Below are 23,538 nucleotides of genomic sequence, written 5' to 3'. Positions count from 1 at the left end.
AGGTTCAAAAATGTCCCTCCTGAGTCATTTTGAATTTGCTTCCTTGACTTTCCTCCTCTAAATGCCATCACTGCCGGCACCAGCTTTCATGTGAATGGCTGGGCTTGAAGATTCCTGCGTTCCTGGATAATGTACTTTTAGCCTCCAAACGTGGGCATGGTAGGCTTGGAGTTTCTCTTTCTTGCAGACTTTGAAGAGGTTCAAAAATCTTTACTGTCTTCCTGAGGGTGGTGGTGTGATTTTTCTGTGACCTTTTATACTAAAAATACAGTGCTCCGGAGGTCTAGACAAACATGGGTCTTAGTTCCACTTCTCATGTCTGCCTGGTTTAAAACCCAAGTCCTTCCCCTTTAGTGATGTTCTGATCTGGGAATTTCTTTCCACATTCTCATGGCCCCATTGTGCCAGTTGTATGCTTGCTACTCTGATTTTCAGTTCTCCTTTCCTTTCTGGCTGTGGAAATTTCCCATAGTTTCTCAGCAGTCAGCTGTATATTTAAATAAAATGTGAAGTCTTTTTTCAATATTTTAAATTATGTGTAGCAGGAAGGATTCAGCTATGTGTGTAACTCAGTTGCCCATGTTCTCAGAACCTTCTGTGATAGGCTGGTACTCCTCTCCCATCAAGGTACACATCCTCATCCTTAGAACCTGTGCCTGTGTGACCTTATATAACAAAAGAGGCTTTGAAGATGTGATTAAATTAAGCAGCTTGAGATGGAGTGATTATTTTAGATTACTTGGGGGAGCCCTATGTAATCACAGAGGTCCGTATAAGAGGGATATAGGTGGCTTATACTCAAAGAGTATGATATATTTAGAGAAGCAAGTTTGTTGCAGCCTGAGAAATTTGAAGATACAGCACAGCTGACTTTGAAGATGGAGGAAGAGAATATACAGGCCAGGGAGTTCAGGTGGCCTCTAGAATCCCTGTCTCTCTAGCTTCTCTGATGCTTGAACTCTCACCTTTAACCTTGTGTTGACCTTTGATGCTGATGTGTGTTTTTATGGTTTCTTTCTTTCTTTTTTTCTTTTTTCTTTCCTTTTCTCCTTTTGTGCTGCCACATTGGTTTTGCTAGAACGACTGCTGAAGAGGAAATATTTAAACTTGCATCTGAATATAGAAAATCTTTTTTTTTTAGAACTTGGTAAGATAGCTACTTGATCTTGTGATTTCCATTCTTTGTCTTCAGAGCAAACCTACTAGCACATACCGTGTGGGGTTTTTATTTCTGTGAACACACAGCCCGTTCACTTCTAGGCTTTGTTTCTCTGTGTGCTTAGTTTTAAAGACAACTTTGAAGCAACAGTGAAATATAAGATGTCACTAAAAAAAATCTGGAAAAGGCATAGAAACAGATTCTTCCCTAGAGATTCCAGAAGGAATGAAGTGTTACTGACACCAGTATTTTAGCTTAGTAAGACCCATGTTGGACTTCTGACCTCTAGAATTATGAGTGCACTTTTGTGGTGTTTTAAGCCACTAAGCTTGTGCTAATTTGTTAAAGCAATAATAGGAAACTGATATACCCTCTCAAATGTTTTTGAAGGAGAGGTGCCTAGTGTCAGTGATGAAGATAGACTAAAACTATATTAAAGATACAGCAGAGCGAACTTGGCGAGGGATATTCTTGACAGAGAGGTCCACAGAAAACTTCTGAGGTGGTGCAGTGGTAAGGAATCCGCCTGCCAAGGCAGGAGATGTAGGAGACACAGGTTCGATCCCTGGGTGGGGAAGATCCCCTGGAGAAGAATGGTTACCCGCTCCAGTATTCTTGCCTGGAGAATCCCATGGACAGAGGAGCTTGAAGGGCTACAGTCCATGGGGTTGCAAAGAGTCAGACATGACTGACCACACATCTAGGGAAAAAAAAACCAGAGCAGAGACGCTTGTGAATGTTCTAGATGATGTTTTCAGTAACCACATAATGCCTAGTCTGGGAGTTAGAAGTTCTTATGGAAGTGATAAAGTGCTCTACCCACCACCCCCCCACCCCCACCTTGGATAGCTGAGAGAGCAGAGAACAGTTTTCTCCTGTTGCTAAAATGATGCTGTTTTAAATAAAGGATTTGATTTGCTGGGAGGGTCCTGACAGGGATAGCTAAATACTTCAGCTCTGCGGGTGGGGATTATGTTAGTGATAAACTATCAGGTAGGTTTCTTTAACAGATGTTCCTGACTTGCTTGTTCCCAAATGTGTGAATTGTTTTGTGTGTGCTGTGTGGCCTGCTGTGACAAATGACCACAAACATGGTGGCTTAAAAACAAAAGACTTATTCTAACAGTTCAAGCGGCCAGGTATTTAAAACCAGGTTGTTGACAGGAGTGCACGCCCTCTGAAGCCCCACGGAAGAACCTGTTACTTGCCTTCTTGCCTCTTCTGTTTTCTGGTGGCGGCCAGCATCCCTTGGCTTGTGGGCCATCGCCCTTTGCCTCTGTCTTTTTGTTGCTGTCTGCTTTCTGTCTCTCTCTTATCTCCCTCTGCCGCTCTCTCATTTTTTGGGGGGAGGGGGTTATTTTTAAATTGGAATATTGCTTTGCAATGCTGTTGTTTTCTGCCACACAATAGTGTGAATCAGCCATAGTTATACATATATGCCTCTCTCTTACAAAGACACTTGTTATGACATTTAGACACCACCTGATAATCCAAGATAAGCTTCTCCTTTTTAGACCCTTAACTTAGTGACATCTTTTGCCATACGATATAATATTCATTCTTTTGCTTCATATGGTAGTATTCAGTTGGGGTCATTTTTTTCAGCCTACACTCTGCTACCTTACTGTTTCTTTGCAATCTTTGGTTTATTCCATCATTCTGGATTTTTTTTTTGTTGTTTGTTGATTATTGTTCTATATTATGGCCCACCTTGTAAAATATCTCTGACATAGCAATGGTCTGTACCATTGTGATTTTTTTCATTCTCTCCTATGTTGAATTCTAGAATGAAAGTCAGCAAGCTGCAGCCCATAAGTCACATCCATTCCATTGCTTGTTATTGTGCAACCTGCCAAATAAGAATGATTGTACATTTTTATTTTATTAAAAAATTTTTTTTCTTCTTTATTTTTTAAATTATGAAAGTATGATAACACATTTACAGGAGACTTGGAAAATACAGAACAATGTTACATATTGTTCTATTATATATTGCAGTTTAAGTAGATAAGATTTTTTAGTTGGAGTTTCAATATCAAACTATCAAAAACTAATGGAATGAATAGACAGAAAAGTAGAAGGATATAGTAGACTTGAAAAGCTTTATGACCCAATTCAACATAATTAAGATTTTTCACACAACAGCAGGATACAGATTCTATTTTAAGTTGCCATAGACTATAAGCCAGGAGACATTGGAACATATCCAGGGACATAAAACAAGGTGCAAAGACTTCATGGCCTAAAGGTATTGAGCTCATACAGAGCCTATATTCTCTTATCACTGTGTAATTATGTTAGAAATCAATATCAAAAGATGTTTGAAAATAACCCACATGTTTTCAAGTGCTGTGTGACATTTACCAAGAGAGATCTTTGACTTAGCCCTTGAAAGCCTCAGTAAAATTAAGTTTTTACATTTTTAAATGGTTGAAAAAAATCAAGGGAAGAATATTTTGTTCCACATGAAAATTATATGGATTTAAGTTTCAGTATCTGTAAATGAAGTGTCATTGGAACACAACCCTGCTCTCTCATTTATGTATTATCTGTTGCTGCTTTTGTGTTACGATTGAATAATTATGGCAGAGCCCGTGTGTTTCACAAAGCCAGATGGCAACTCTCTGGCTCTTTACAGAGTAAGCTTGCCAATCTGTGTTTTTGTAGGGGCATCTTTTCTCTGGCTTCTGGTATATAGTGGGCACCAAACATTTGTTGATGAATATTTAACTTGTGGCAAGAGTTTCATTAATATCATTAAGGATTTGGAATGATTCCCAAAAGGATTCTTCAAAACTATGGATTAGAAGAATTTTATGTATCATATTATTCATGATTCTGATCTTTTTGGCCCTAAAACTCAAAGAAATACAGAGTAAATGTCCTGCCCCTGAATTTAATTAAATAAACAGGCATCACACCCAGGACTTGAAGCTGGTGAGTGCTGGTTAATTTTACAGAAAACTTGGTTGTGCTGTGATTGCAAGGTGTTTTTTTTTCAGACATCCATCTAGATGTTGCTCTGAAGGTATTTTTTAGAGTTGATTAACATTTACACTCAGTTGACTTTCAGTAATTGTGGGCCTCAGGTACGATATGAAATATGAACGCATTAAGAATAAGAACTGGGTTTCCTAAAGGAGAAGGAATTTTGTCTCAAAATGGCATCATAGAAATCCTGCCAGAATTTCCAGCCTGTCATCCTGCCCTGCGCATTGTGGACTTTCTAGCCCCCACAGTTACATAATCCCGTTCCTTGTAATAAATCTCGTGTGTCTCTCTCTCAATATGTATCTTCTTGGTTCTGTTTCTCTGGAGAATGCCGACCGATACAGCAGGGCAGTCTGATGTGTTGAGCACATGGACCACGTTCAGTGTTTCGTCCCACCACGCGGTGAGGATGCTAAGCATCGCCCTCTGCCCCATGGAGGCAAGGCCCCTCCAGCAGCATCGCCCTCTTCTTCCTTGACACCTCCTCCGGGCTTCTGCCTTTCACACCTCGTGAAAGGAAATGTGTTATATTTGGATACAACAAAGTCAGAAATAAGCTCACTTGTGATGGGGCCGAGGACTTTTTGTCCATCCAAATAGTCTGCAGTTTGAGAAGGCTGCGAATGAGGTGATGAAAGAGACAGACGCAGATGGATCTGCTGAGAAGCAGCAGTTGAGAAAATGAGGAGTGTTTGTGAGAAGTTTTTCCTCTTCTCCCTCTGAAAACAAAAGCTCCCTGTGTGTACACAGTGCAGACCACCCGGTCCATGTAACTCCGTAACTCGGTCCTGTCCTGTCGTAATACAGATGGTTGCTTTTGTTCTCAAGTTTTGCTGCTTTATCATAAGTGGATAAAAATACAAACAGCTGCTGTATTTAGCCATTTTACTCATACGTCTACACATCTTAAGAATTTTTATGTACCAAGACATTTAAAATTTGTGTCTAATAAACGACCACATGTATAAAAATTTATACATCAGTAAAAGTTATACATTTCAGATTCTTTCAGTAAAGAATCATTTGAATGAGGATTGACTTATTTTGTATTTCAAGACAGTTTATTAGGCCTCGAAGTGGTGCTTGAAAGTTTGTTTTACATACTTCTATTTCTCCCAACAAGGTATTAAAAACTGTCAAGTTGCTCCAGGAAATGGTTAACTCTTGACTGACTTGAAGATATTGTCTCTTTCCTGTTCAGTCCCCATCCCCACCCTTCCCACATACCTACTGAAGCTGTGTCTTTTATCAATTGATTATAATCTTAATATCACATGCTATTTAAGTGTTATTTCAAAGAAGTAGCTGTAACTTTGAGTGATAATGACCGATTGTGTTTTACCTCTTACACTCGACTTTGTTCTATAATATAAATTAAGTGGTTGGGATGTAAAATTATTTCTTCTTACTCAGAATGCCATGTTTAAGTAATGTAGCTAAAATCTCTTAACACTCTTTTCATCCTAGAAGTTTTAATAGTTTCTCTCTATATTTGAACGCTAATGGAAAAGATAATGATATCTAAAGCAGTTCATTTTAGCAACAGTTCTGCAAGATATTTTTGACTGTTCCAAGGGTCAAGTTCTGTGATGGGTGTGGGGAATACAGAGAGGTGAAAACGTGGGGCCTCTAAGTTGTTCACAGACTCCTATGAGAGATAAACTTGGAATCAGAGTGTTAATGTGATGAAGAGAATAGAACCACATTTGAAGAACAGAGATGGCGCAGAGAATTGAGAAATGAATTTGGTTTGTTGGGGACTTAGGAAGACACCCCAGAGAGGTTCACTTGTTCTGGGCTTTGAAGGAAAGATATGTGATTTCCCCACGAGGAAACTAGTATGTCAGACTGAGATGTATTGGTGTTTAGCAGTTTTAAATATGCTATTATTTCAAAAGCTTAAGTAGAAATCATTTAGGTTTAGTAAACCAGATGGCCTCTGAGGCTCCACACTATATAGATGATTGTTTTTTAAAAGCGTGTCTGAGGATTAAAACTTGTTAATACTACAATGAGATCACATGTGTATTCTAATATCGCATGTTAGCAATCATTCATAAGATATTAAGCAGGTGCCTGAAGGATGTCCTTGATATTAATATATAAGTTGTCACTTTTCCTCTTCTTTTTGCCTGCCCCTTCCCCTCCCCGCTCACTGCCCTTTGTGGTGACTTTTGCAGTTGGTTAGCCTGCTTCTGATTGGAATTGCTGCATGGGGCATCGGCTTCGGGCTGATTTCCAGTCTTCGTGTGGTCGGCGTGGTCATCGCCGTTGGCATCTTCCTGTTCCTGATCGCGTTAGTGGGGCTGATCGGAGCTGTGAAACACCATCAAGTATTGCTTTTTTTCGTATCCTTTTTTACCACTGGGAGTTTTACCCCCATTAGGTTTGTTCTTACCTTGTCGATTACTCTTTTTATGACACGAACTTAAAATTACCACCAGGAGATGACTTGTCAGACAGCAGCTCCTGGCAAGCACTATGTGTATTTGTTCAACCAACGTTAGGATCATTTCTAAGTTAAGTTACTGTATGTTTACGTATGCTCTCTTTTCACATCGTGAAGAATGTATTCTGCAAGTTCAGTATTGTCTTATGTGTATGCTGCAAATTCAGCATTACATTTAACTGATTCAATGGCCTCTAGGTCCTTTCCAGGTCTTTAATATTAGGTTGAGAATTTCTCAGTGATTTTTTTAAGACTCGATATTCAGAAAGCTTTCATACATTTATCTATACTTATTTCCTGCTTTTTCTATGTAACAATTTTTATTTTAATCTAAATGAAATTACAATGGATCCGCTTTTATTTATTTTTAATGTTATTGAAGTTTAGTTGATTTAAATCTTGTGCTTAATTTCTGCTGTGTAGCACAGTGACTCAGTTGTACACATATCACATGTATTTTTTTCACATTCTTTTCCATTATGGCTTATCACAGGATATCAAATATAGTTCCCTGCACTATATTTGTTTATCCATTCTTATAAACAGCTTGCATCTGCTAATCCCAAACTCCAAAGCCATCCCTTTGTACTCCCCTTCCCCTTGGCAGCCGCATGTCTGTTCTCTATGACAGAAAGCATTTAAATAATTATTGTAGTTAGTATTTTTCTATGTAATTATACCCACAGTGTTTTATCAAAATAAAAATTACATGTATTCTTTTTGAAGTTTCCCTAAGTGCCATTGTTCTGTTTTCTAGATGGCTTCCTTTAGTGCATTGTGAAGTTGTCAGTACCTGTTTTATGTTATTCTAAATATTTCCAGAAATATACTTAACTTTGATTCTCAGTACATGATTATTCTCTTGCTTGTATTTATTGTCCAGTTTTCTGTATCATGTGCTTGTTTAGCCCTGAACCAGGAGCAACAGGTAAGCAAAGATTTTTTTTTTCTTTCTTTCTGCTTTATTATACCATATAGTATGGGAAAAAGAGGGAGGAGGGAGGAATGATTGGAATATAAAGTAATTTCTTCTTGTTCAGAATGCCATTTCCCTCTATATAGCCAAAGTCTCTTGTGCCTGATTGCTTTCATGGGGCTGATTTGAACCCTACATCAGATGTTGCTATTTTTTGCATCCTTGAAGTAGAATTTTGCCCTCACAGGGTCGAAAGTGCTCTTGCTAATGGGTGTTCACCCAGTCTTTCCCTGCCATTTTGCAATGAAACATGTGTTCCAGAATGTTTGTGGTTTCATTCTGGAAATTATTCTTTTCAAGCTTTAATTTGTTTGAAGAATATGGGTCTCAGTTTGGGGGCAATGGAAAATTTGCCTTGCTACATTCTGAGAACTAACCCTTTGAACCAAGTGCTTCTTTGAAATTGCACGTGAACATAAATTTTTATTCTTGAGATAGAAATGGTGCCTTTTTGTTGCAGGTTGAAGTATAACCCTTTGAAAAGTTTTGATGGTCTTATAAAGAGTATTTGTTTTAGGTACACACAGTATTAACAGCTGCAGGCCCCAGCTTTATACATTTTATGCAGGGGTAACACATTTTATTTATTTACTGATGGCCACATTGTGTGGCATGTGGGATCTTCCCCGACCAGGGATTAAACATGTACCCCCTGCAGTGGAAGCACAGAGTCTTAACCACAGGACTGTCAGGGAAGTCCCATATTTTAATGTATATGTTAAATGTGTTTTTCTAGGGTCAGCTCCTGGAAGTTGGTTGGAACAATACAGCAAGTGCTCGGAATGACATCCAGAGAAATTTAAACTGCTGTGGGTTCCGAAGTTTTAGCCCAAATGACACCTGTCCGGCAGTAAGTACAAAGTATAAAATATTTTTGGAGGTGTGTTGCATACAGATGGGCTTTGCTGATAGCTCAACTGGTAAAAACAATCTGCCTGCAATGCAGGAGACCCTGGTTCGATTCCTCGGTTGGGAAGATCCCCTGGAGAAGGGATAGACTACCCACTCCAATATTCTTGGGCTTCTCTGATGGCTCAGCTGGTGAAGAACCTGCCTGCAATGTGGGAGACCTGGGTTCGATCCCTGGGTTGGAAGGATCCCCTGGAGAAGGGAACCGCTACCCACTCCAATATTCTGGCCTGGAGAATTCCATAAACTGTCCATGGGGTCTCAAAGAGTTGGAAATGACTGAGCGACTTTTACGCTAGCACATATAGACATGGAATTTCTGATGCTGAATTGTACTTAAAAAATTTTTTTTATATACCAGTGTTCCATTCTGTGTACACTATTGTATCGATTGTCTGTTCTCAAGTATCCATTCCTGAGGGTCCTGAATATTCCAGGGCCCAGACAGACACCAAAGATGATTTGTTCTTTGCCTCTAATTCCTTCCCATTCAGCTCCTCCCAGAACAAGTTATGAAAGGGAAGTAATAGTAGGTTAGTGAGTAAATATCTTCGTTTGGAAGCCTATCCGGGTGGAAGGAGGCGGGTGGTCTGTACTAAATTGGGCTTCTCAACCAGCTATACATCCCCGTGGTGGAGGACGCATGGAGCCATCCTCTTTCTTCTCTCCCTTCCTCCCCATCACAACTTGATGCCCTTTCTGTCTGGAAACTATGCTAGCAGTGGACCAATTAGAGCCATCCTGTTGATCATGCCTGACTCCTGACCTTGCAGGTCCGACCCAGTCCTCTGGGGATAGATGTGCAGCTTGGCTCTCCTGGGTAGTTCAGATGTGTTTATGTTTTAGGGAAACTTCTATTACCCCCTTGCTGAGCCCTGAGCTGGATATCCCCTCAATGAGGCCTCCTTTGCGGGATTATTAGTTTTCTATTACTGTGTAATGCATTATCACAATTTTAGTGGTTAAAACAACATCCATTTATTACCTTAGTTTTCCTAAGTCAGGAGTCTGGGCTTGGCTTGACTGGGTTCTGTGCTCAGGATCTCACCAGAATGAAGTGTCAGCCAGGGCTGCAGTCTCTTCTGAGGTTTGGGGTCTCCTACGAAGCTATCGTGGGCCAAATTCAGCTTCTGGTGGTTGTAGGACTGAAGTTCCATTTTCTTGCTGGTGTCTCAGGTCTTACCTATACAGCCATCTCACAGCACAGCTTCGTTTTATGAAGACAGTGACTTATGTAATGCCACATAAACATGGGAGAGAGGGCCCATCATATTCACAAATCCTATCCACTCTCCAGGGGTGATTATTTAGGGATGGGAATCTTGGGAGCCAGCTTAGAATTTTGGACACTGCTAAAGAAGAGTAGTCCCCAATTGGATATGGTATTCCAGACACTAATATTTATGTGGGTGGTTTTTTTTTTTTAAACTTGCTCATTATAAATGTACTTTGCAATACAAGTTCTTTTTTTTTCTTTTTAATTGATACAGAGCTGTGTGAAAAGCAGCCACCCATGCTCACCCTGTGCTCCGATAATAGGAAAATATGCAGGAGAGGTTTTGAGATTTGTCGGTGGCATCGGCCTCTTCTTCAGTTTTACAGAGGTATGTGCACATAACTCAGTATCTTCACACCTTTGTCACAGGGACAAACAGGGATTTCTGTTTTCTAAGGCATGGCATTTTGCCTTAGCATGGCACTGAACTTTTGGAACATATTGATGGATGTTTTCATTGAGAACTAATATTGTAATAGGAGGACCCCTGGGTTGAAATCAGAAGATAGAGCTTGCTTTATAAGGGCTGAAATGCTTGATCATTAAATTATGTGAAATAAAATAAACAGATGAAATGGAGAGACTAGACTGAGTCATCTCTAGGGTCTCTTCTATTTCTAGAGTTGTACGATAAATTATAACTTTAAGTATAATTTTGGCATAGGTAGCACATTCACATTGTTTAATATATCTGTTAATGTGTAGTATACACACATACATTTACATAAAGGTTTACTTTGGAAAATTACCTTCCAACTCTATCCCTCCCTCCCCTTTGTTCCTAGCCTTCTAAAATTTGTAAGTAACCACTGTTATTAATTTCTTATCTATATAATATTATATTGTTAGTATAGTATATTGACATAATGTCTAAGCAAAACCACATACATATTATTTTGGTAATTTTTGAGGAATGCAGAATTCCTCATTATCTTTGTTGAATGCTTGATAACCATGGACATTTTTGATGCATATGAATTGTCAATATGTATTAAAATTAAATTTTTTCTATAATTCATAAATTCTGCCTGCAGTGCTTTATTTCATGGAGATGTTCATATAACTCTGTAAAATGAATACACAAGAATGTTTATTGTTTGTAACAGTGAATTTTTGGGCCAACTGGTGTTTTCCAATAAGGAGCTGGTTAAATTTGAGTTTACTAGACAAGAGCCAATAGTTAAAAAATGCACTGTGTGCTTAGAAACCTGCTTACCCTGCTTACTAACTATTTGCCCTTGGGCAAGCTACTTTATCTTTCTCTGCTGTTTCTTTATCTTTTCAAACAGGCATAATAACGGAAAGCCCCTATTTTATAGACTTGTTGTGATACTTAAAGGAGCTAGTATATATACTAATAAAGCTTGCAGTATTTAGAATAATGGCTGATATAGGGCAGGTGCTGTGTGGTTAGCTACTGGTTTGTAGACATGAGTAAATTGTATATATTATGCCCACTTAAAAAAAAGATGGTGGGACCCCTATGATTGTTGTGTTAATTGCTCATGTTACTCTTCTATTTTAAACATATAATAGCATGTATAGAGTAATGCTATTAGGTGAGATTGTGCACATAACTATAGAAATATATGGTAGGCTATTTTAAGAATAAGCATTTATCTTTAAAAGAAAATCAGAAAAATATTAAATGGTTTGTATGTTTGAAGTTCACTCTGTCATTTAATTTCTTGGATATTTAATTTCCCCTTCAGTATGTCCCTGTAATAAGTAATTCCATGGTTAACTTCCGTGTATGTAATTTTTTATCTATATTCTCTAGCTTTTTTCTTTGAATACACCTCCAAAAGTAAACTATGACACACTCAGTATGTGGGCATTTTAAAAGAGTTTGATAAATATTGCCAAATGGCCATTGAGGGGAGAATCAAAACCAACTTTTGATTCAAGCACTAATCTTAAAAGATACTTGCCAGTTTAAATAGGTATAAATAGCATTACAATTCTGTTTGCTCTTTTGGAAATGTGCCTAGTGAATTTGAAAATAAGTTCATGTGTTTTTGGATCACTGGCATTTCTTCTTTTGTCAGTTGCCCACCTAATGTCTGTCTTGGTCAAGGCCCTTTGGATTCCCTGTGACTCAGTCTATGCCACAAAAGGGGAAATTTTTTTATAAGATGAGGAGAGCGGGCCACAGGGCCCAGAAAGTGTCTGGAAAGGAGGGCCCAGGGCTGGGGGCTCACAGCCACACAGAAGGTTTTCTGCTCTGCTTTCCTTCCCTCCCTTCCCGCCCATCCCCTCTTCCTCTTGTCTGTCACTCTGCTTGGCTTCTTGTCTGCTTGCGATTTCTTGGGCATTGACTTTACTTTTTTAATGACTTTTAAATAAAATTTATAGATGTTACTTTCACATAGTTAGATTTATTGCTTTTACCTATATGGTTGATTTGTATGTTTAGAAAGGCCTTTCTCATTTTGATTATATATGTTAAAAATGATTAAAGCAGACAGTATAGGTGACATGAACAAACTTTAACACTTTGTGGACAGTCTCCTTTTGGAGAACTGCAGAATAAGGCAGAAGGCAAGGAGCTTTTATAGGATAAAGAATAAGGAAGAGAATAATGGAAAATATCTGGTTAGCTGGGGCCACAGAGTCAGTCTTGTTTGGGAGGAGAAGGTCTAGAGTTGGCTTGGCCTTTGGGTATTGGCTGGCCGAATATACTGCACTTCTGGTGAAGTGAAGCATTTACAGGGACACAGAAGTTACCCAAGTATTTTTACTCGCTTATGTGCACCCTGGATAATATTACAGCAGCTTCATCGTGGGCCTAGAAGTTTATTTCTCTCTGTACAATTAATATAAAAACACATACATATATCTCAGTTTTATTGGGGTTTAATTGATAAAATTGTAAGGTATTAAAGTGTACATCATGATGATTTGACATATGTGTACATGTTGAAGGTCTTCCCTGTAGCTCAGACGGTAAACGAATCTGCCTGCAATGCAGGAAACCCGGGTTTGGTCCCTGGGACAGGGGAACCTGGTGGGCTACAATCCGTGGAATCACAAAAAGTCAGACACAACTGAGCGACTTAGCACTACTATACTACACTATACAAGTGAAAAGATTCCCCCACCAATTTAATTAACATACCCATAACCTTCCATATTTACCTATTTTTTTTGGTGAGAACGTTTAAATTCTACTCTATTAGCAAATTTCAGTTGTACAATGTGGTGTTATCAACTGCAGTCACCATGTTACACCTTAGATCTCATTTTAATTGTGTGTGACATGTATTGCATTTATGTATATAATATGTATATGCATACACATGTATAAAATGTATAATATAGACATGTATTGCATTTATGTATATAATATGTATATGCATACATATGTGCATATGTATATGTGTGTATACATACATATGTATATAATATGTATATGCATACATATGTATAAAATGTATAAGTAATATAGACAGCACATTATATACATACATGTGTGTGTGTATTTTACACAGTTTATTCTAATTCAATTTCTGTTTCCCTTCAAGAATGAAAAGTCCACTCTTAGCTATAATGATCAAAGTGGAGATAAAGACCAAGCTTAGTATTCACTTTTTAAAGGAAGTTTCCCCTGACATCCTTTTCTAATCTAAACATTTTTTCATTTTACTTTTTCTCAGGAAAGAGCCATCTTCTGGGTTGGTCATGGCATCGATCCAAAATACATATACCACTTGAAAACAATTCTGTACATGTTTCCTATCTTTCCTTTAAAAGAAAATTGGATTTTTGTCATAAAAACTTGAAAATATAGATGGGAAAAAAATTAGCATGACCAATCTGAATATGCTTCATTAGCCAGAGTCAACAATTATCAGAATATTGCCACATGGTTTCTTCTTTTTTTTTTTTTAATTAATTAATTTATTTTTTTTATTAGTTGGAGGCTAATTACTTTACATCATTACAGTAGTTTTTGTTATACATTGAAATGAATTAGCCATGGATTTACATGGTTTACATGGTTTCTTTTTTATATCTGGGATATATTTTGAGAATTTAGTCCTTTTGAGCAGCTCCATTTTCTTCTCATTAGATCACACTGCCTTCAGCTCTGCATATATTTTTAAAGAGGAGTGTAGTTTTAGAGCAGTTTTAAGTTCACGATGATATTGAGAGGAAGGAACAAAGATTTCCAGGATCCCCCTCCCCCCTCCCACCCATGCACAGCCTCCCCCACTATCACGACTACTCACCAGATGGTGCATTTGTCACATTTAACCTCCACTGGCACATCATAACTACACAAAGTCCATAACCTCTGTCAGGGTTCACTTTTGGCGTTGTACAATCTATGAGTTCAGACAAATATATCCATCATTATGGTATTATACAGAGTACGTTCACTGCCCTAAAAATCCTCTATGCTCTGTTCATTCTTCCCAGCCCCCACTGTTTTTTAAAATACTAATTATTTAAGACTATAAACTCATGGGTCTTAGATTTCTCAAGTGTTCTTTCATGGAGTCCTTCTTTATATTTTATACACCAATTCCTTTTGAAACCTAGCTAGAGATTTTAATAACATTTTATCCAATCTGATATTTTTCTGATGTATACACTCACTTTTTAAATTTTTATTCAGTATTTCACAGAATCAGCAATTCTCTGAACTTGAAGGGATGAATCTAACTAGTTGATGATTTCTTGTCATAGAAGAAATTAAGATTTCATTTTGAACTATTTGTAACACATGAAAATAGTTAAACCATCAAAGAAACATTGATTTAAAATCAAAAAAAGAAGCTTTAAAAGTTAGTGCATGTGCTTTGTAGAAACTTTTGGAAAATAAAGAAAATTGTGAAGCTGAAAGATTGTGTATCTATTACCTAAAGTTACCGACTCAAATCATCAACATTAATAATTTGGCATATTATGTTACATCTTTCTACATTTAATAAATATAAAAATAAATAGCAAAGGACACACTTGTTGCACATTCTACATAGACATTTTATAAAACTGTACTTTGGTGACCTACCATGTCCTGGGTATAGGTTCTAGAATCAGCAGAGTTCATGATCAGGTCTAAAGTTACCACTGAAAATCTTTAACTCATGAGCACCTTTGTAATCTAAAAATCCAATATAAATAATTGTCTAACTTGGATCTTTCTGTGTTTTGGGCATGACCTCCCTGTCATGCCCTCCTTGGTTGCAAGGAGATAGTGGTTTGGCAGTGGGACAGAGGAGAGGTGGTCTTGTTTTGTCACAGTCGAACTGGAGGAATTAAACTTTGATAGAATATGGCTCCAGGTTATGAGTATTTAATGGACTCAATGGCTGTGTTTGCCCTAAGAACTGTAACTTGCACCATCAGCTTGTATCCTGGGTTGATAATAAAAGTATTTAACAATCTCAAAACTTCTAACCTGAAGTTCCCTGTGTGCCCGTGTTTCTGAGGCCGGAGCCTCAGAAATGATGGTCGGGCAGGTTGAGGGGTGGAGAAGTTACTCCTTGGCAGCAGGTGGGAAAGGATTTCCGTCCTGTAATATGAGTGTGGCTGCAATGGCAGATGGAATGTTGTTAGCCTAAGAATGGCCGGTAGCACATCAGATTCTTCTGTCAAGCAACAAACATAGTTAGACGCATAGACCCCAGATTTGAACCCTGGTTCTAGCGCGCATGACCTGGGGGACTGTTATCCAGTTATTTAACCTCTCCCTGCCTCAGTTCCCTCATTGGTAAAATGAGGATGATGACAATTCCTATCATATGGAGTTTTTGATCGAATGGTATGAATTTGTGAAGTGTGAAGAACAGAGTTAGAGACAAAGTACTCTTTGTATGTTTAAGTAAGTTCCCCCCACCCCTGCCTCGTCATACAGACTCCAAACCAGACTTTCCACTTCCTTAAATTAGCCTTATCTTTCCTTGATTCAACTCACAAACCAGCAGCCCCTACATCCTTAGATAACAATTATATAAACATTGCCAGTCATGAATTTCCTTTTTTTTTTCCCCTCCGCCATGCCTCACAGCTTGTGGGATTTCAGTTCTCCGACCAAGTATTGAACCCAGGCTGTGACAGTAAAATCCAGAATCCTAACCCCTAGGCCACCAGGGAACTCCTCTGCCAGTCATGAGTTTTTCAGTAACTCGGGAATTATTACTGTGGTAAATGGAGAAAATTTTGGATTTGCCACAATTCTCTAGAGGAAGTTTCAACAGCTAATATGTAGTTATGAAGTCGAATGGACAAAATTTAGATTAAAAGTTGGCCTAGGTCTGAAATATGGAAATATAATTTGAATTGCATTTTGTTCCATTAAATTTTGTCTAAGAATTTTTGAGTAGTTTAAATAAATCAGCTTTGAGGTAGCAGGACCACCAGAATGAACACATTTCTTAATTAAAAAAATAATAGGTTCTATTGGTTATCTCATTAGTGAACATGGTGTGGGAAATGTCACAATCACTACTTAATTACTTTTCTGAAAGTGTGCATCCCCCCACCTTTGGAGAGGTAGGAATTACATTTTTTATCATCTGTGTTGGGAAATGTATTTATTGCAGGGTTTTTGTTATTGCTTAATTTTCACCGAACTCAGTTTGAATTAGCAAAACATATGATATTTTAGCTGTTAAGACAAGTTAGTGTTTGTATTTGTTTCCTTTTGTGCTCTAATAAATAATCACACTTGTAGTAGCTTAAGGCCACGCAGATTTACTGCCTTAAACTTCTGGAGGTCAGAAGCTTAAAGTGGAGACAGTTTCTGGAAGCTCTAGGAGAGACCTGTTTCCTTGCCTTTTCTGCCTTCTAGAGGCTGGCTGCCTGCGCTCCTTGGCTCGATTCCGAATTGACATTTTTCCACCTTCAAAGCTAGCAGCATGGCGTCTTCTGACTGTACTTGCTAATGCCTGTGTTGTCACATTGCCTTTGAGCTGTATCTCTTGGCTCTATCTCGGATTTTCGTCCTTCCTGCTTCCCTCTTTCAAGGACCCTTGTGATTGCATCACAGAGTTCACTCTCGTGATCTCTTTATCTCATGAGCTTTAACACAGTCTTGAGCTTTAACACAGTCGTCTCTGCAGTGTCCCTGTTATGGTGTAAGATAGCATGATCACAGGTTCTGAGGATTATGCTGTGGACAAGCTCAGAGCACCATTAGTCAGCCTACCCTACTGTTCAGTTTTTCTTCGGGCATCTAATTTGGGTTACTCACTGCATTTTAAAAAGAAATCTCTTCCTCTTTGAACAAACAATACAAAGTGCTTCAGAGAGTTCAGATTGTTTTATGGATCAACTGAGTAAACACGCACAACTGTTACTTTCTCTTTCTTCTTTTCGTCCTTCCGTTCCAGATCCTGGGTGTTTGGCTGACCTACAGATACAGGAACCAGAAAGACCCTCGTGCTAATCCTAGTGCATTCCTTTGATGAGAAAACAAGGAGCATCTTTCATATGCTGATCTTGTACATTTCCTCTAAGTTAAGCTAATTTGCCTGTTTAAGGAAACAGTACCTGAAAAATTACATTATTGACAGTGAAATTATATATTTTTATGTTTCTCTAAATGTTTTTCTTTTTCCATTGCTGAAACAAATCTGAAACTTGTGGTCTCCTCTGAACCTCAGTAGTACCTGTAATCTACTGTTTTTCACAGTGTCTGGCACTGTCTACTGTGGCCTTTCTTAGCATTTTTACCTGCAGAAAAACTTTGTAAGGCACTATTGTGTTGATCATATTGTGACTCTTAATGTGCATCTCACTGGAATAATTGTTATGTGGCACTGTGCTGTATAGATAGTTCTCACTGGAAAAAAAGAGTTGAGGTTTATTAAAGCCAGAAAGTATGAGATTATTATAAGTTCAACAAGGGAAATCTAAACTCCCCAGTTTTTTGTCCTTTTAGGAAAGAAGTGATGTGGTGAATATTGTTAATATAAAAGTGATAATTTAGTTCTAATAGTCTTTCTGATCACGCTAGTGTAGTCTAGAAATAGTCATGTCTTTAGAAAAGTATGGTTTAGGTTTTGATTTTTACAGGTAAGTGCAAAGGAGAAATGATTTCCTGAATGTCCTAATGTGTAACTTTTACCTTCGGCCTTCAAAATGAAATGAGTTTGAGAAATTCAGAAAGTACATCTATATATAATCTTGGTATTCTTTTATAATAATTTGAAGTCCAAAATATTGCCTTTTTAATAAACAAGTTACTATTAATGCATTGGCCCATGTAATAAAATGATATTTGATTATCTTACAAATTCTAAATACCCTTCTCATGAAATTTCTCAGTATTGTTACAGCAGCTTGTCAAATCCAAGCATATTTGAATGTGATCTCCCATAATTTGAAATTTAAGTAGTATTGTGGTTCTGTATATTATGTTAAAAAATTAAAGTATGGAAACCTTTCTTCGTCTTTGGATTTTTGAATTAAAAGAAAGTAATGGAAGGGTTGATAAATGAATTAAGTGAAGTGGAATTCTCTTTTTTGCTTTGGGTTTGCTCTGACTGGCGTAGAACTGAGTCACTATTTCAGTCTGTAATCCAACCAGGGAATTAACTTCCAGCACCAGTAGTCATGCCAAAATCTTTTCTTGAAATGTTTCAATGTCTAATATTTTCTCCACGTGAAAATTGTTTTTTAAAAGAGAAGTTGCTTATCTTGGTGGGGGGAAATATAGAAGTTCTTTTCTGTCACTAAAAATTACTAATTTCCTGTCATATTTTATGTAGTATATGATATTTCATTGGTAATTGTTTTGATGCTTTTAGACCAAGAAAGAGAAGAGATGGCTGACCTATAGAATTTTAGAGCATTTTGTTGGTGGGTACTTACATGCCTCTGACAGACTGGCTCATCTTTTAAGAAAACTAAATTTTCTTGGTGCGATTTCCATGCTATTGTAGACGAAGAAAAACCATTTTCCCTCTATTCTCTAGAGTCCTTGACTGAGACCCCACTTAACAAATGACAGATAAGAGAAACAGCAGAAGTTTATTAACATGTATACCTCATGTACATATAGGAAATATCCAGGAAAACAGATTAACTCTTTGAGATGGCTCAAGGCATTGTCTTAATACCATCTTTAGCTGAGGGCAAAAGAAAGGGCTGTGTGTGTGTGTGTATGTGTGTGAGGGGGTGGTGGTGGTCAGGAAGCCAGTTATGGGAAGTTACCGGGAAAGGCACAGTAAACAAGGATGAGGTTTGTTAGCAGTTTTAAGCCAGTGCCATCGATAGCAGTTTTTGGTGATTTGGAATCATGCTTCTCTTCCTGGTTCAGAGGAGGAGACGTATTTACAAATGGAGATTTAAATGTAAGTTTATCTTACAGAAGAGTACATTTCTACTCTTTTTTCAGAGCTTCTCCTGTCGTTTCTCCAAAATAATTGTTTCAAGAAAGGGGACCCCTTCCAGGTCTCGAGAGGCGGACAGTTGTCTAACGCTCAGAAGTGAACTGTCCGAGGAGACACACATGCTGACAAAGCAAGAGACTTTATTGAGAAGGGTCAGCTGGGTGGAGAGCAGGAGGGTAAGGCGACCCAAGAGGACTCTTCTGCCACGGGGCTTGCTGTCTTGGGTTTTGTGGTGACGCGATTAATTTCCGGGGTGTCTCTGGCCGATCTTTCTGACTCAGGGTCCTTCCCAGTGGCTCACACATCACTCAGTCAAGATGGAGTCCAGCGAGGAGGATTCTGGGAGGACATACGGACTCGCATCTCCTGTCGCCTTCCAACCTTTCGACCCGGATTCTCCTGGTTGGTGGTGACCTGTTAGTTCCATGTTCCTTACGAGGATTTCCTGTTAGATAAAATAACTCATGCAGATGGTTTCTGTGATTGCCTGACCAGGGTGGGCAGTTTCAGCCGGTGATTCCCCTGACATAATCAGCTCACAATAATCTTTATGCCAAAGAGGCAATTTCTGGAGTGGCATGTTCTGTTCTCCTTCCATGTCATAACAGGGCTCAGAGCAACCCTAAAAACGTTCCCACTTGTACCATGAGATTGTGACACATGAAGGAAGCGAGATTTTTGGACTCTGTCTTCCTTTATTTTGTATTTTCCCCATTTGCTTTGTTGCATTTTGAAGTTTCCATGAGGTTCTGGAATCTCCTAATAGAATACTTTTTCTTGGTACAAGTGATTCTATGTGGAAAGGGGCTGTTCAAGAGGAAAGCAACCCATAGCTTTGGTTTGTGCTCTAATTGCAACAGCATTATTTAGGTCAACTCAGTTACAACTCGGGGATTGAGAAGCATGAATCTTTAGGACCACTAACCTCTGAGTCCCAAATGGCTATTGGTGAACCTGCTGAGATCTAGCTGATCCTAGGGTGGCAGGAGGGCCGCTGCCTGTGTGCACAGAAATTTTGCCACAAAAACATTTTGTGAATTCAAAGGAATGTGCATGTCAAATCAGGGTCTGTCTTGAGCGACAGCGGACTAAAGACTCTAGAGCTTCCTTCTTCTAGCATTTATTAAAAAAGACAAAAACTTGGCTTTAAAAAATTCTCTCATTCTCTGTATATGTGTTTCATTTAGAGAAATGTTTTAGAGAAACATAATGCTATTACAGATGGAAAATTTTGAGGCGATACATTCTAGAAATTTCAGCTCATATAGCTTCAATTCCTCTCAGCTCCTGCGTCATCTGAGCCACTGTGATTTTGGTGTGAAAACCAGTTATACGTGTTCAACCTCAGTAATATGTTGCTGAATGGAACGTTTCAGAGGAAAAAGGAACCAGAAGAGCGGCTTTTAGTTCTTCATTTCCTTCAGCCAGAAACAACCTCACACTGTTTTTCTAAATATTTGTTTAGCCCTATTTAAGTTTATTCATCCTTTTGAAAATGCACTGTTTAAACATATGAAACTGTTTCACCATTTACCTGGCAGTGAGAAAGTTAGAATCATGTTTCTACATAGTATTTTCTAGGGGAAAAACACTTTCAGACGTCATGGTTAGGCAAAGAGGAGCATCCCCAGGTCGGTTATTTTATTGGCGATGACAGTAAGGGGAAAGACCAAGTTGTCCAGGTTTCTGGATAAGAGAAGGGGGTTCATCTAAAGCTGTTGGGCCCTTGGTATGTTTGAGGCCTGCAGTTGATTTTTACACCAGGCTCTCTATGCCAGGGGCAATTAATTACAAGGTGGGTTTTCAGAGAATGTTTTCTAGATAATTTTAAAGGGTCAGCGCTCTTTGCCCCACGCTTCCACCTGACCCCAGAGGGAGAGGGAAAAAGAGAAAAGAGACCAGACAGAGCTTTTCGTGTTGAAGTGTTTTGAGAATGTCACTATCACAGTTATAGTCAATGACAGTTGTAGTCTTTGAAATGACTCTTGAGACTGGGAAAGGGCCAAAGCAGACCCCTCTTCCCCCTCCAAGTGCCAGGCTGCTTCTCCCCTGCCCTCCCCTCTCCTCCCCACCCCCCTCTGCTCCGCTGCTCTCTCTTTCCTCTCCCCTCCCCTCAGGAAACTCAGCTTTTGGAGTTCTTTTGCAGAGGAGGACTTCAGGGAGTTGCCTGTGAGTTAAAATATATGTCAAAGAATGGACTTTGCCACCACCTGGGGAGTAAAACCACTCTGCTTGCTTTGGGGATCTTGCTTTTGACAGGTCGGTGAGGTCACAGCTTGACCAGTGGCCTTTTAGTAAGTCGGGCAGACTTCATCTGGACTTTGAGGGCTGCTCATTGGTGGGGCCCTGGAAAGTTCTGTTTTTGCCTTTGAGCTCTCTGTCTTCTCCCCCTCGGCTTCTGTCCTCACCAGGGATTATTAAATATGGGACCTCGGTAGCTACCTAGGATTACTGAAGGCATCAGACAAGCAGAAAACCAGAGCAGCATTAGCTGGTCCTAGATGGTCCTTTGAAGAAGACCACAGTTCTAAAACAGGTGTAGTCAGGTATGTTGGTCGTCTACATAAATGACTTTTACAGATGCTTTTTGTTACTAATTTTTTTCCAGAATTTGTCCCTGCCCCCTCCCCTGCAAGCTGTGGGGCCTCAGATAAAACTGATTTAAAAAAATTGAAGGTGGTAAAATATACATAGCATAAAATCTATCATTTTAACCCTCAAGTATGTGGTTCGGTGTTACTAAGTACGTTCACATTGTTGCACAACCGTCACCACCACTCATTTCTAGAATTTTTTCATCTTCTGAAACTGAAACTCTGTTAAATAATAACCCCTCATTCCTCCCTGCCTTCAGCAGCTGACAACCACCATTTTACGTTGACTCTATGGATTTGACTAATACATATGCCTCATGTTGAAATAGGACAGAATTTGTGGACATTAGCATAGTGTCCTCCATATTCATCTATGTTACAGCCTATGTCAAAATTTCCTTCCTTTAAAGGCTACATAATACTCCATTCTATATGTATATCACATATTTTGTTTACCCATTTATTCATCGATGGATATTTAGTTTGCTTCCACCTCCAAGGTGTTGTGAACAATGGTGCTATGAATGTGAGTGTAAAGATATCTTTTGGGGTACCTACTCAAAAGTGGACTTATCAGATGTATGATAATTGTATTTTTTGAGGAATGGTCATATGTTTTTCCATAGTAACTACACCATTTTATATCCCAACTAGGTTACCAACAATTTTATTCAGCTGTTTGAAATAAGACTCTAGTCTTAAAGCATTCTTCCATTTCTCCCTGAAGGTATGATTTCACGTAAGGTTATTTAAACACAAAGGAAAGATTGTGAGATGACAGTAAAGGACTTGGTAGAAAGAGCAGGCATTCTTAACATTTCCTGTACTTGCAGTTATAGCATAGAAACTCTTAAAATTCTTTTTCACTTGTCTTTTTTGTTTCTCTATGATGTTTATAACTTATTGATGACAATATAGTGCATTTTGTGTTAGTGAACTAAGTAATCATTAGATTTGGAGGTGGTGCTTAAATAATGTTGCCATAGGCATCATAGAACAGTTTCTCTTGAATGATTTCATTGGGACAAATTCTTGAAAGTAGAGGAAACTGGGTCAAAGTTGATCAATTTTTTTAAATGACTATTGCTCTGTCACTTTTCTATGGGAGACTTATTTTCCTTGCAACCTTAACGTTAGAGTTCTTAGAGATGTATTTATATTTTATAAATTATATGGGTTGCTAAAATAACATTCAGTACATTTTAAGGGCTTAATATTTCATATGAGTGCATCTGAAAAAAAAAAAAAACCACTTTTATTGTATAATAAGGGAAACCTGAATAGCGTAGAAGTTGTTATTCAAAATGTTTGTTTATTCAAGTAGAAATTCTTTTTTTTTTTTTTTCTCCAGCTAACCTTCAGAGACATTTCTAAATGGAGCATTTTACCTTTTTAAACACAGCAGGTTACCTACTTACAAGAAGGGCACCCAATTCCTCTGGTGACAGTTTTGTTAAGGATTTAAATCATCAGCATAGGCTTAGAACAGATTAGTGCAGAGCTCTTTGACAGTACTGTGTGAGAGAAAGTATTTTAGAAAGTATTAACTGGGAAAGTTACTAATGCCAAAGGACCTACTCAGAAGGGCTCTATCCAAAGAAACAAAAAGTTAATTAAGACAAGCAATAGATAACCAATATACAAAGCATGGCACAGACCACCAGAACCGTTTGGGGGCTAAGGAAGGCAGTGGAGGTTGGATGATAAAGGAACTTTGTATAATAATGAATGTGAGATTAAATATGTATTGAAGTCATTAATGGGCTTTCCAGGGGGCTCAGTGGTAAAGAATATGCCTGCCTAAGCAGGTCAGGCAGGTTCGAACTCTGGATCCCTGGGC

General features: G+C 38.5%; 1 protein-coding gene across 2 annotated transcripts in view; it reads left to right on the top strand.

The window, feature by feature from the left end:
- TSPAN13 (tetraspanin 13) overlaps positions 1 to 18,156 on the top strand; it is a 34,801-nt gene extending 16,645 nt beyond the window's left edge. For both annotated transcript variants that reach the window (XM_020904986.2, XM_070470592.1), the window contains exons 2-6: positions 6,331 to 6,498; positions 7,447 to 7,527; positions 8,312 to 8,425; positions 9,975 to 10,088; positions 17,101 to 18,156. In XM_020904986.2, coding sequence (XP_020760645.1) covers positions 6,331 to 6,498; positions 7,447 to 7,527; positions 8,312 to 8,425; positions 9,975 to 10,088; positions 17,101 to 17,175 — 552 coding nt within the window. In that variant the 3' untranslated portion in view covers positions 17,176 to 18,156. The remainder of the gene's footprint in view (positions 1 to 6,330; positions 6,499 to 7,446; positions 7,528 to 8,311; positions 8,426 to 9,974; positions 10,089 to 17,100) is intronic.
- Positions 18,157 to 23,538: the final 5,382 nt, after the last annotated feature.

This window comes from Odocoileus virginianus, chromosome 1, assembly GCF_023699985.2.
Source record: "Odocoileus virginianus isolate 20LAN1187 ecotype Illinois chromosome 1, Ovbor_1.2, whole genome shotgun sequence".
In the NCBI taxonomy this organism is placed as follows: Eukaryota; Metazoa; Chordata; class Mammalia; order Artiodactyla; family Cervidae; genus Odocoileus; species Odocoileus virginianus.
Note: the sequence above shows the minus strand (reverse complement) of the source record. Positions and strands in the feature narration are given on the sequence as shown.